Raw genomic sequence first — 13950 nt, forward strand, 5'->3', positions numbered from 1 at the left:
GATATTAAGGGTGGTATCAATTTCATGTTGCTAAGTGAAATGAAAATAAACAGTCCCTAAAGGCAACATAACAAAACTGAGCCAAAAGAAACAGAAAACTCAGTCTTCTTTGAAAAAAAACTATCTCAAATAAAATCCTAGGTTCATGGTGCTCTACCAGAAACTTCCTTGAACTGTTTTTAAAAGGAAACATTACTTGTGTGTGAGTAAAAGAAGGAATAGATACAAGTACCTCTAAAGGAGAATAAAGGAGACAAAGTGTAATCATTTTCAAAAGTGTAGAAAATATATAACATAATTTTATGAACATCTTTAAAGATATTTATGTGCCTATTCGCATATGCCCTTGTGCATAGGCCTGTGTGTATAGGTACATATGCATACATATATGTTCATGTATAAACAAGCAAGGAGGCAACTTTTGCTATTGTTTTTTTCAACCATTTTTAGAAAGACAAGCTTGATATGATGAGACTGCCTGCTAGATCTAGGGATACTCCAGTATTGGGACTCCAGGCACATGCTACTGCCCTGACTTCTCTGAGTATATACGAGGGATCAAACTCAGGCCTTCAAGCCTGCCTGCTAAGCCCTTTATCAGCTGAGACATCCATCAGAGTACATTTATAACATTAAGAATATTTCTCTCTTAGGAAATGAGTAACTTGATCTATCTACAAATAACATGACTCCCGGTAAAATAGAGAATTTTCTTTACAAGATCTATAAATATCACATATTTACATTAACACCACATCTTACTAGAGCCTGGGCCAGCACAATAATAATGCAAGGGAGAAAAAAATGATTAAAAAAGATGAAATGTCACTGTCATAATTTATAGGCACATGATTTTATGCACTGGGTTCTAAAAGAATAGAAACTTGTAGAATTAGCAATTGAACTTATAAAGGTCAATGGACATAAAATCAATATGTCATGCATGTAAATTAAAAAAAACTAAGAAAGTCTCTAAGTTTACAAAGATCAGTTTTCAAAGTACAAAGACTTTGCTTAAAGTCCACAAACCACATTGTTTGATCTCAACTAACACACTAAACCCTGCTCGCACTTGGACATTAAGACATTCCAAGATGTTTCAAAGATAGCAGCTGGATTGATCTACAGCAAACCCAAAACCAAGAAGAGAAAATGTTGATTATGGTCTGTCACAAGTGAAGGAAGAATGATTAGAAAAGAAAGCTCATGCACCCTGGCCTCATGTTTACTGAATGTCACATCTGTACTCCAAAAGTGTGTTACAAATGAGGCCATGCACAGAATTAATAACATGAACAGTACTGAACACAGGTAATGTTTACCATTTGGTATTAACTTTAATCTTTCCCTGCACAGTATTGACAGTACACTATTTATATTTTCTGCACATCTGCAAGTACTTATAAAAACATAGGATGGTGTACCCGTATGCCAATATTATTTTATTTCACATTAATATTTAAATCCTTATAGTATGCATTCAGCAATTATCTTTTCCTCTCCTTCTTACATCCCCCCAACTCAACTCTCAATTCCTTCTTCATTATCTCCTTGATACCCAAGTGAAACAGTGGACCTGTTTTCATTTTAGCTTGCATTTGTATGTACTTTAAATGATTTTGTTCCTATTATCAATTAGAGGGATAATGCACTGCAGTGGTGGTGGTCATGGTGGTCAATGCTATCTGTAAGTTTCCACCTGGTGCTTGTAACCATTACAGACCCCCCAGGATCACCACCCTTCCAAGACTCTGTGACACATCTCCTGATTAACATCTGCTTTTTTTTCTTGAGACCACATCACTAATTCTGTTTTTGCCAAATTACAGCTGTTCACTTTCTAAATCCAGACAGCTCGAATATCACTTCCCAACTGCATATTGTTCTAATGTCACTGGGTATAATTTTGGATTTATAATGAAACTCCCAAGGATTGCTCTTCTTCATAAAGTATGTTTATGATCCTGAACTTACATTCGCACTGGTTCAAGATCTTCCAAAAGGAGTGGAAACAGATATTTAGGGGAAAAAATGGATCTTTTTCCCAAAAATTCACTATGTGGCTAGTGTTGTGGCACTTTCCCCGAATTGGGCATTCCCTCATAGAGGGCAAGGATTGAAGGATTAGACCCTCACCTCAATACCTCTCCCCTTGCCTCACCAAACTTTGCATAATCCTGTCCCAGTTGCTGTGGTTTCTGGAAGTGCTGGAGAATATAAAGGTCACTGTTTAACTGAGGGGACACTCCATGTCTACACCTTTCTGAGGTTATCACCCATGCTGGGGTGAGCTCTCCAGTGATCCAGCTACTAGGGCTTATCTAAGCTCCCAGAGGTACCTCCTTACCAATGTTCTTGTAAGTAATCCCCAACATCTCACTGCTTCACCAAGCCTAGCTTAGATGAAGTAATTTCGTTGATATGTCCTTAGCACCCTATCTGGAGCCAACAGATATTTTGTTCATGTCTCTCCAGTAAAACTATATGGTAACCAGGCAACCTAGGCTTTGTTGCATGCAATGGAATGGGAAGTGAGCAGGGTGGAAAGGAAACAGATTCTAAATTATCCATCTGTAAATTTTAATTCCACTCCTTCTCATCAAACCTGCCATTCAGGGCTGGAGAGTCCTCACTAACACAGTTCTTGCTTCTGTTTACTGCTCAGGAAAATTAGCAGACATGTATTAAAGTACATAGAGTCATGACACACAACAAGGACGAATGGCTAATAATTTGTTTCCTCTGAGGGGAGAAGAATACTCAGGTCAAGGGGGAAAAAGCTTCTAGTACTTGACTTTTCCAAGAAAACCACAAAACAACAACCTATTAAAACCTCAAGATCCATGTGAAGAGACACACTATATATATCTACATCTTGCATCATGAAACCCGAGTCCCCGGGTCTGTGACTTACCTCCACTAGCTTGTTGGCATGTTCACGGAAAACCTGGGCATATTCCTTCACCTCCTTTTCATTCCCACTCTTGGCAGCCTCAATGAGAACCAGCAAAGGGACATTGGTTTCCAAGAAAGAATCAGATATGTGATCCATCACGGCTTTCCGAAGCTACAGTTAGAAACAAAAGAAGGACATTAAGGAATACAATTGGCAATCTTTTCTTAAACAACTGTCAAGCTTTCATTACAATGTAAACAATGATGATAGTTTAAATTGACAACTTGACACAGCTTAGAATCTGCTGAGAAAAATTTCTCCATGGGAGATTGCCTTGATCAGGTTGGCTTGTGGGGAGATACGGGGGAACTGATCGCGTTTACTAAGATGGGAGGACCCCAGCTACCAATGGCAGCACTATTCCCTAGGCAGGAAATTCTAGACTATATAAATGTGGAGGGGGGGATGTTGAGCACTAAGAAACATGCACACATTCATTCTCTCTCCGCTACTGACTGTGGATCAGACTCCCTGCTTTTAGTTCCTTTCGCCTTGACTTCCCCCACAATGGTTGACTGTAGCCTGGAATAAACTCTCTTCCCTCTGTTGTTTTTTTTGTCTGGATAATGATCACAGCCACAGAATTGAAACTAGGCCAATACTAGTCCAGCTCTATTTGATTTTTTTCTTATCACATCAAAGAAAAAGAGGTAGACTGATGTCTGTCTAGGCACTATATATAATATACCTCTTGAAAATTACATAAACAGACTGAAGCTCAAAAATACTGACCAAAGATGAGCTCTTATCTTTCACTGAATTGTATGTTTGATTCTATGAACTCTGAGTCCTGGCAAAGTTCAAGAGCTCAGGCTCTTCAGCAGCAGAGACTTCTAGGTACCATCCAGCCACTGGGGAGAACTTCGGATAGAGTGCTGAGGCTTGATGCCACCCCTAAAACCTTATCACTGTGTAGCCTCCTGCCCTTTTTACATTCACTCTGTGCTATACAGAGCAAAAGCAGGAAACATCTGACAATCATAAAAATATTCCAGCCCAGGTGCTATGGTGATGCAGTTGCTATGTTCCAGGAAGTAAAAAATACTTAGAATTATGTTTCAAGGTAAGAATAAACAAACCCGAATCTTCTAACAATGCATAATTACACACCATTCCCACACTATTAAAATAAGTAGGGCAGCTGCATGGAAACAAAAGAAAACGATCCCTGAGCAATCACTTTGCTTCTACTTTGTTCCTAATTATCTGAATGTATATAGGCTACAGGTAAAAACAAACACAAGCAAAGATGGTAAATAATCTGTACATTTCTCACTTCAATTTAACATCCATCCCAGAGGCTGGGGTGGGGGGGTGTCTTCAACAATGTGGCACACTCTCTTGTGACTGGTCAGAAGTGGTATGAATAATGTCCTCTTTGGGGGGAACACTAATGACTATAAGGGATGCACATGTATATGTGTGTGTCGGTTTGGCTTTCCTCTGAATTGCTTTGACATTTCTCCTTGTAAGATACAAGAAAAACTATATGAAGTTAAATTCGCTACGATACTCATTTGGCAAAAAAAAAAAACATATGAAATTACTTCTTCAGATTAATACTGGTTATTTGTGATGTCATCTTTTAGGGGTCTATATCACATGAAAACACTCAAGTAATTTCTTTCCATATTCCATTGCTGAAGCCATTTAACAATATTATGAAACATGGAGCATTGTTAAGGAATGAGCATTGTTAAGGAAAGAGCTGGGACTCAGACAAGTGAAATAACTTGCCTTCAGTCCTGACTGGGCAAGAAACAGCAGCAGCAAAAGACCTGAAGGGGACCTTACAAGGAACATTTCAAACTAACCTGTCACAGCTGCTTCAAGGCCATTGATTCATGTAGAGAATAATTGAATAGTGGTATAATAAGGAATGACTTGACAGGGGCAAGAGAAACAAATATAAGTCTACATAAGAGGTAAGTTGGAGCAAAATGAGGAAGACGATTCCGCCAACCAAGCCATCATATTTTTGATACCTACAAAAAGTAACCAAAGAAGGAACTCTGTGAAGCTGGGAAAGTCATCTGGATCAACTCTTCCTAAATTCTCAGGAAGAATTTGCTTACAGAAGTGAGAAAAGTTAAACATTACAGAAAGCTCTAAAGAGTAGTTTGTGCCCATATACATTTAAACTATACCAGAAAGATAAACTTATACAACAGGTAAAATGGTAACCTTCAAAAAAAATAATATACCATCTCAAATTAAATAAGGGCTTCACAGAGAAAAATTCAAGATATGAAATAACAATACAAACTGTTGTAAAAACAGCTATGAACTAGGCATCATGCTCACACCTATGTTCCCAGAACTTGAGAGGTTGAGGCAGGACAATTACCATGAACTTGAGTCTACCTTACGCTAGAAATGAGGCCTAGGCCAGCCTGCACTACAGTTTAAGAACGTCTCTAAAAAATAAAATTGGATAAATGGCTCCGTGATTTAAGAGCACTTTCTGTTCTTTCAGAGGATGGGAGATCAGTGCCCAGCATCCTACTTGGGTGAGTCACAGCCACCTGTAACTACAGCTCCTGGACGTCCCGATGTTCTTGAAAGGTATGTATAAAGACCTGAAGGAGATCAGGAGGTGAACATTTCAGACTAATCTGCCATAGCTTCTGGCAGAGCAGACCTTCACATCATAAAGGGAAAAGTGGGGATTTAATAAAATGAACTTGACCATGACAAGAAAGACATCAGGAGAAGAAAGTCCACATAAGGGGTTAACCTTCATTGGTACCCACACTCAAGTCGGCATGCACACATACATGCACAAAAATAAAAAGTCTTAAAAGATGGTAACTAAAAATTATGTTTTAAAACTAAAAAAAATTTACAAATAGTCAGTTTAAAAGACTGAACCAAAATGAATAAACACCACAGCAGGTGCCTTAAAAGAAACAGAGAAGGAAAATATGCAAAGGAAAATATTAGCAAGAGCTTAAAAGGGATGTAAGAAAAGATGACAAGTCAAAAGAGAAAAGAAATTCAATAATGGCTTCCAGGCATCCCTGAAGAAAGAAATCCAAAGCCATTGTAACTACTTATACCAAAACTCATGAAATAGGGAATTCCAGCAGACACAGAAAAGGTGTTCATGTACTGAACCCCACCTTTCTTCACCCTCCACCCCATAAAAAGGCCACCACCGACAGCAAAGTGTAGTCTGGTATAGCAGTGTGTATCTATAATCTCAGCCACTGGGGAGAGGCATGAGTTTAAGGTCTGTTGGGAAAAGGGAAATGGGAAAGGAAAAACAGGTAGGTTAGGAGAGAGAATGAAAACTTAGGGCCTCAAGCATGGCTAGAAGATGGAAAAAGTGGAAAAATACATAAATATATATGAAATGCCTATAAGGTGAGGATTTTTTACAAGGGATGAGTCTAGAATCTGTGAACCAAAGCAGGAATGGCTATCATGCCTCTTTTCCTTCCTGAGCTATATAAGACGCGATTAGTCAGCTCCAGCACACTTTTATGCTGAGCCCAATTCTACTTCCTAATCTTTCTTAGCACAGTGCTCTAGGCAGCTAGTACTCATCAACCGTACTTTTTCTACAGTATAAAAGCCTGCTCTCCTGCGAATCAGAGCTTTCTTTGGGTATAATTAGCTATATGTCTAAAAAACCCACTATCATCTTGAATTTCAGAAATAAAAGTGAACACAGATTTTAGTCTAGCCTGATGATATTTAATAAGGATATGACAACTTAACATCTATCCCATCACTTACATGTGTAGAACAATGCTATTAGAATTGAAATATTATTTTTTTAATATTACAATGAAAGGCATAGCCAACAAGGTCAAAGTTGGGTGTAGAATATGACTCAAATAGGCTCAAAAATCTGAAGGCTTAATATTTTTCCTTGAATGTAGCTGCCCCGGGCTTTTCATGATTACTGACATATTTTACCACAGTTCCTTAAGCTTTGTGCTATAATTGCTATTAAAAATGAAAGATCAAAGCAACGAAGTTACTGGGCTAGCAGCCATCCAGCCTAGGGGGCTTGACAAAAATTGAGCCTCATTAAGCCAAGCAAATTTTAGCCAGTGTGAAGGTCAGTTCTGGTAATTAGTCAATGCAATACTCTACCCAAAGTCACTTTAATAACTCAAGGTGCCTCAAGTGCACAGGGTCCCATGACAGTAAAGGCACTGGTCCAGCATGGTGTGGCACATGTGAATGGAGCATATGCACGAACCCAAAGGAAAAGCATTAAGAAAATAAATGACCTTTTCTCTGTATTTGCATTCTTTTTCAGAGAAATACATGATTCTTTGGTCATTATCTTGATGATACCACAAAGCAAAGTCATTTTAGTTGCAACATAAGGGCATCTTACTGGGACCAGGTACCAAAAAAAGAAAGAAAGAATAAGATAGTTTATCAAGCCTTGTTTTTCTCCTCCCACTACACCCATTCCCCATGAAACTGAGGCTGTGATAACTCATTTAAAATATAGCCATCATTATATGTAGGACCTACGTGCAAACTCCTTGATGGAGTTTCACCAGATCCACAGTCTTTGCCCTCTAGAAATGCAAAAAAAGTAAGAATGAAAGTGAGGAAACCTGTCTCTCTTCTAGAATAAAAAAGTGCTGAGAGAAACCCTGGTAAATGTAGCCATTTTTAAATTATCATGACCCCATTATAACTGTTCTATATAACTCTAAAACATAGTGTCTGGCCTCTCAGACACTTATTTGACCATGTGGCCTTAATCCAATGAGAATCTACATGATGCTGCCATGTTGAGGTTTCAGGCGCCTTCTCAACATTGGGGTTGCAAGTCTTGCCCTTGGCTCTTCCCTTGAGAAGGAAAGAATCAGGCTATCCTCCTTGGATGGTTTGTCAAATTGACTGGATTATGATCAACTAAAAGGTAAGCTGTTGTGCATACCTGTAAGTGATTATCTTGATTACATTAATTGATGTGGAAAGACCCATCTTAATAATCACAGGGACCATTGCCTGGGTAGGAAGTAGTGAACTATATAAAACTAAGACACTTGATTATCGTCCAAAGTAGAGAGATGGCAACTTGTTAAAGGGAATTGATTTGGGCATCTTAGATCAAGCCAGAGCCACCAAGAACCAAGGCCAGGCACGGGAAAAGGCAAGAAAACTTTTGAGCAATAACTGCTACTGTTTATGCAACCCCCATACCATTCCAATACAGTGCAGTAGTGTTAGTGACTGATCATGCATATATTTTATAAAAATAAGTTTTAGTGGTCATTGAGTGACCTTTGAGGGGAAGCGGGAGAGAAATCTGGGAAGCAGTCTTTTGATCAGCTAAATGCCTAGTTTGGTAGCATTTTAATGCAGTCTTATTTCTGAAAGTATGTCATCTTCTATTCTACAGTCATGGATCTTATTTAAAAATACCAAGGCTATAATTTCTTATTTGTATAGGTTAAAAATCATCTTTAGTTAAAAAGTTGTTCCAATGAGAGCTGTTCCAGGACAGGAGCAGGTGTTTAGTTCCATCTGTTGATTTCATTTTCTGCCCCAGCACACACAGGTCTGAGTCAAAGTCCTCTTTTTCCTACATGATGGGCAAGGCTAATTGCTTTCATGAGAAGAGACAATAAAAGGTTGCCTCGGGGTCCAGGAGAGCAATAATTGAGGATCTCCAGATGGCTTCAGTCCAGCAGGTGCAGCAGCTTGACTTGGTGGCAGAAAAATATTAGCAGAAAACTGAGCCCACAACTGCTAGGTTCAGGATAAGGGACACAAGGAAAGGTTGTGGGAATCGATGGTCAACACAGAAAGTGCTGGCTGTAGCAATGGGGCATGAAGAAGGGTAAGTGAAGGCATGGCAGGAAGAGACACAGTAAGTGCTCATATTTATATTAATAATCTCTATTTCAGAATTCTTTTGTATCACTCTTCTAAAGAGTTACAAGACTCATTTCATTTCACCCAAAGAGCTGGCTGTGGAGCTCGGGAGACAGCTCACAGCACGAAAGTATTTGCTGTACAAGCTTCAGAGCCTGAGAGTGCATCAGCAGCATCCACCGGAAAAGCTGGGCAGAGTAGCACAGTTTCATGGTGGCATGGTGTTGTGTACCTGCACCCTTGCATTGGGGGAGAGAGAGACAAGCAGACCCCAGGAGCTCAGCCCAGTCGAGACCGTGAGCTTTAAGTTCAATGAGAGAGCTTGGCTCGAGGTAGTGAGATTGATTGAGAGCGGTGGAAGACACCAGGGGTCTTCCTCCGACTTCTACATGCATGCATATGGGCAGACACACCACACACACACATGGCTACCAGTTTCTCTGCTCCACAGGTGAAGAGGTTGAGTCAAAAGAATGAAGTGGATCACTCCTATTCACACAGCTCTGAAGTGGCAGAGTCATGGTATGCTTTAAAGGCTTTTGGCTTCACAGTTCACACTTTAAACTCCTAGTAAGTACAGCCCCCTCCTAAATCTCCTTCCTGCCAATTTAGCATAATTTTTTAATCTAAAGTATGACTTTAAAGAATTCCACTCTAAAGTACAGAAATGATTCTGGTAGCTTCCTTTTTATGCACCTCTGAGATAGTAAAACTAAAATGAAGAGAACTCCAGGAGGATAAATAGGCAGACACATCTTTTGGAAGGTGGAGAGTCCAGGTGGATGTCAGTGACCTCCCCACATCCCAAGAAGAAGTGAGTCCTCATGATTCCTCTATTCCAAAGAGGAAGGTCACATTACACGTTCAGACTTCCTGAGACTTTAGGAATTTAAAAAAATACTGGACTCATAACCTAAAAGAGAGAGAGAGAGAGAGAGAGAGAGAGAGAGAGAGAGAGAGAGAGAGAGAGAGAGAGAGAGAGAGAGAGAGGAGAGATTCTGAGGTTGGTGGTTTATACAGCTGGCTTTCTGTATCCAAAGATTCTATATCTACCAAGATAAATCTTACTGAAAATTCTTAAATATCCATCAGGAAGGATGGAGAGTAAGTAATAGGACACATGGAACTTGAAAGAGGAAAGTGTCTGGGGGTAGGGGAGATACCAAGGGAGGAAAGAATGCACCCTTTACAGTGAATATTCAAAGATGCATCTGTACTGAGAAGGTGCAGAATGTATTTATCACTACTCCCAAAATAATGCAGCATCACTATTATTTGTGTAACATTTACATTGTATTAGATACTGAAAGTAACCTGGAAGTTACTCAAAGTACATATGGGGATATATGTAAGTTATTTGAAAATACAATGCCAGTTTATGTAAGGGAAATGAGCATCTGCAGATTTTAGTATCCAAGGGGACCCTGGCATCATGGACACATTAAAACAACTGTACTTGCTATTATAAACTTATGGATCACTGACTAGTAAAAGTATTTTTAAGCAGGAAATTGTAACATAGTTAATAAAGTGTGTTTCTTCGGATTATGAATGGTTTGGAGCCAAAGAATATAAAAATCTTCCCAGAAATCACTGGGGTTCCATGGTATGTGATTTGATGTGGTAATTACATCATGTAGGAACATCTTTAAGACTTTGGTGACTTCATTCAGTGGCTGATGGAAGAAGAGGCAGACTCCCAAGGTTAAGTACTGAGCTGAACTCAAGAAAGCCAGTAACAGAGAGGGAGGACTGATGACCAAAGGGATTAAGACTGGGCTGGTGTAACCCCCAGAAACAGCTGACCTGACAAAGGTTAACTCTTGAATCCCAGGCATCAGCCTGGGAATCCAGCATGGGACTGATCAAGACCCCTGATGTGGGTGTCAGTGAGGAGGCCTAGGTAATCTATTGAGCCTTGGGCAGTAGATCAGTATTCATCCCAAGTATACACACGGACTTTGGACTCCCATCCAACAATGTGAGATGCACTCTCACTCTGAACTCTTGAGGGATGGTCTAGGCCCTGCCCTGGATGAAATGACAGACTATGGACACCCCCATGGAGGGCCTCACCCTCCCTGGGGAAATGAGGGGATATTGGGGGGATTAGGGGGAGGGCATGGGAGGAGAGGAGGGGAGAGGGACCTAGAACTGACTTGTGAAGCAACCTTGTTTCTAATCTAAATTTAAACTGAAAAATAAAGAAAAAAAGACTTTGGTGATAGAGGTATATCCACATCTGCTTTACTCTAAAGAGATTTTTGAAAGGAGCCCATGCCAAATAGCACCAGACAATCTAGCAGCTAGTTTTGTTTTTGTTTTGGGAGGCAGGGTATCACTATATGGTCCTGGCTGGCCTGGAACTCACTGTGTGGACCACACAGGGCTCAAACTCACAGAGATCTGCCTGCTTTTGCTAGGATTAAAGAAAGGTGTATACCATCACACCCAGCCTAACATTCTAACCTTGATTCTCATCCTCAAGAGTAGCATGATTAAACCACATTCATGCTAATATATTTATTACACTGTCCATAAACACAAGAATATCCACAACTGAGAGCCAGGTCTCATCAGTGGGACAAGGAATATCTTGAACTTGGTGTCATCCAGCAAATGTGGGAACACATCAATACTGCCTTCATTAGCTCATAGATCCCGGACTTGTGTCCCTGATGAACAGTGGCACATTTTTTTGACCCTTCCAGTAAACAGGCAATATAGTTCCTCTGTAAATTAACTATTAGAATGGTTCAAATGCCGTTGCCTACAAGCTGAAAGGCATAGTTAACACTTTTTACATAAGCTAGAAGACTGAAATTTAGCTATCAATCAAATGGGGCAGAAAGGAATGACTTGACAAAAATCATTCAAGTCTGACAGCAGTCAAGAACACAAGGCTTGTGTCCAACTGTTTTAGCACACATGTGACAAGGAAATATTAATTGCATAAGACAAGACATTTAAAGGTATTAGCTCAGCACTACCATCCTATTTTACCCAATTAAGCCTATTGTCAATGTAAATAACAGCATTTTCTTCTGTAAATCCAAAACAACACAGTCAATAGATCATATCTGTGTGAACAGTGGGATTCCATATTTGGGAAGAGAGTACCATGAAAGGATAGACACACTGTAACCCATAAGCTGGAGAAGAAAAATAAACCGTTCAAAAATAACCCAGCTGGGGTAGGAGATGATGGATTCATGGTGTAGATGGAGTTAAATTCATAGAGATTTTACAAAGGTGCTTTGTTGTTGTTGCTGTTGTTTTTGTGGGGTTTTTTCTTTCTGCACAAAGTTCAAAATCCTGAAGTCATTTGATGAATATGAAACAGCTCCCACTAGAAGAGGGGAACACAAGGCCTCTCCCCAGCCAACAAGATTAGCATAGGCTTAAGTTTGCTTGAGACTCTGGTAACTGTGTATTTATTATAAGTCACATGGAGAACAACAACACCTCTGCATGTCTCCTTGTGGGCATCTCTGTGAATACCAAGGCCAGGAGAGCATCTATCTGAGACAGGCAGGAAGGCAATTTGGTTCAACATGACTTTTTGGTCAATGTTGGTTCAAACTTTGAGAGTCTGGCTCTGAGTAGTTTACTTTAGGCATATGTAAGCATAGCACAATTTGGAAAAGTTTCCTGGCGATAATTAACTCAGCCCCACATTCACAACAAAGCTTTAGACATGCCTATATCAAAAATATTATAATATGGGATCAACATCTTCCATAAAGATAATTAACTGAGGAAACAAGCTCAAAAAAAATAAGCTCATGATAATGGTCTGGGAAAGGATCTTTGCCACACAGATAGTGCAAAGACCACCGGGTACTAGCCCAATGCTATTAACCACCTCTAATCTCAACCTCCTGGGCAGAAAACAGGTTATAGATCTCTCTCGTTGAAGAGACAGTCCTATGTGCTTAACACTCCTGTTTTCCCTACTGATTATCCCTGAGTAGAAGGACTGATGTGCTTCTTATATCTCTTTAAGGAGTTCTTCTTAGAACATTGAAAAAGGTCCTAACAATTTACCATCAACTTCACATTAAAAACTCCGGTCTGATCTCAAGGGGAAAAACTAATTCCATACCAAAAGAAGAAAAATCTACAAAAATTTCATGTTTTTATTAAGAAAATTTAAATGTTTTCCTGAAGAAAATAAGGAAGCAATGTGCCCCAGAAAGTTATTATAGTGTTAATGAAATTTTCTTACAGAGGCAGGAATCTTATGAAAAGAAAAACATCAAATGGGAGCTAGAGAGATGGCTCACAGGTTATGAGAACTTTTTGCTTTTGTACAGGACTCAGGTTCAATTCCCAGCAGCCACACGACTGGGACTTGCAACCATGTGTAACTCCAACTACAGAGGATCTGATGCCATTTCACAGGCTTCAGAGGCACCTGCACACAAGTGAGGCATATAGATTCAGGCAGGAACACATACACATTTTTTTTTGTTTTTAAGGAAGAAAATGGGAAGCTCTCCCAGGAGAAATGGTTTTCATTTCTTACTTCCCTCCAATCTCATAGTAACTAGTAGTCCTCCATGTAGTCCTTCTACTTGAAACTCTAAACTGTCACACCTAAAACTCCTGCTTCACTAGGGAGCATGTGTGACCAGAAAATAAAGTGGAAATGAAATGAAACAAGGCATTTTCTCTCATAGCCAGTAACTGGACCTTCTCCTTCTCTAATGATTACTAAGCTACATCAATTAACTTGACCTTGAACACACTAGCCTCACATAGGATGATGCTTAGAGGGAAGCATGAGCTCTTTATGTTAAATAAGTTGTAAATCAGCTTATGGAGCACTGTCATACAAAGTCTTGTTTTAAATATTTCCTTGTCCCATTGGCCAAAACTTTCCTCTTGCAGAATTCCTCTCAGATCCCTGCATCCCTTCTGAGACCTGACATTCTTTAGATTGCTTGATTTCTAAATTAGAGTAGAATACTTCACCTTTCCACAGGAGGCAGATAGGGTGGAGAGGTATGACAAATATTTCTACTAAATTCTTGGCTCCAGTCCCCTAACCCAGCCTTAGCAGCATATTTGGAATTCTGTTTATTTGTAAGGTCCCCTCCGTCCTTTGCTGATTGCTTACTACAACAATAATCGTATAA

At 39.6% G+C, this 13950-nt stretch overlaps 1 protein-coding gene across 4 annotated transcripts in view; it reads right to left on the bottom strand.

The window, feature by feature from the left end:
- The window catches only part of Ctnna2 (catenin alpha 2), a 1132589-nt gene that overhangs the window by 241986 nt on the left and 876653 nt on the right, over positions 1–13950 (bottom strand). For all 4 annotated transcript variants that reach the window (XM_005078277.4, XM_005078278.4, XM_040738184.1 and 1 more), the window contains exon 9: positions 2915–3067. In XM_005078277.4, coding sequence (XP_005078334.1) covers positions 2915–3067 — 153 coding nt within the window. The remainder of the gene's footprint in view (positions 1–2914; positions 3068–13950) is intronic.

The sequence above is a fragment of the Mesocricetus auratus genome, unplaced genomic scaffold, assembly GCF_017639785.1.
Source record: "Mesocricetus auratus isolate SY011 unplaced genomic scaffold, BCM_Maur_2.0 Super-Scaffold_100676, whole genome shotgun sequence".
NCBI lineage: Eukaryota > Metazoa > Chordata > Mammalia > Rodentia > Cricetidae > Mesocricetus > Mesocricetus auratus.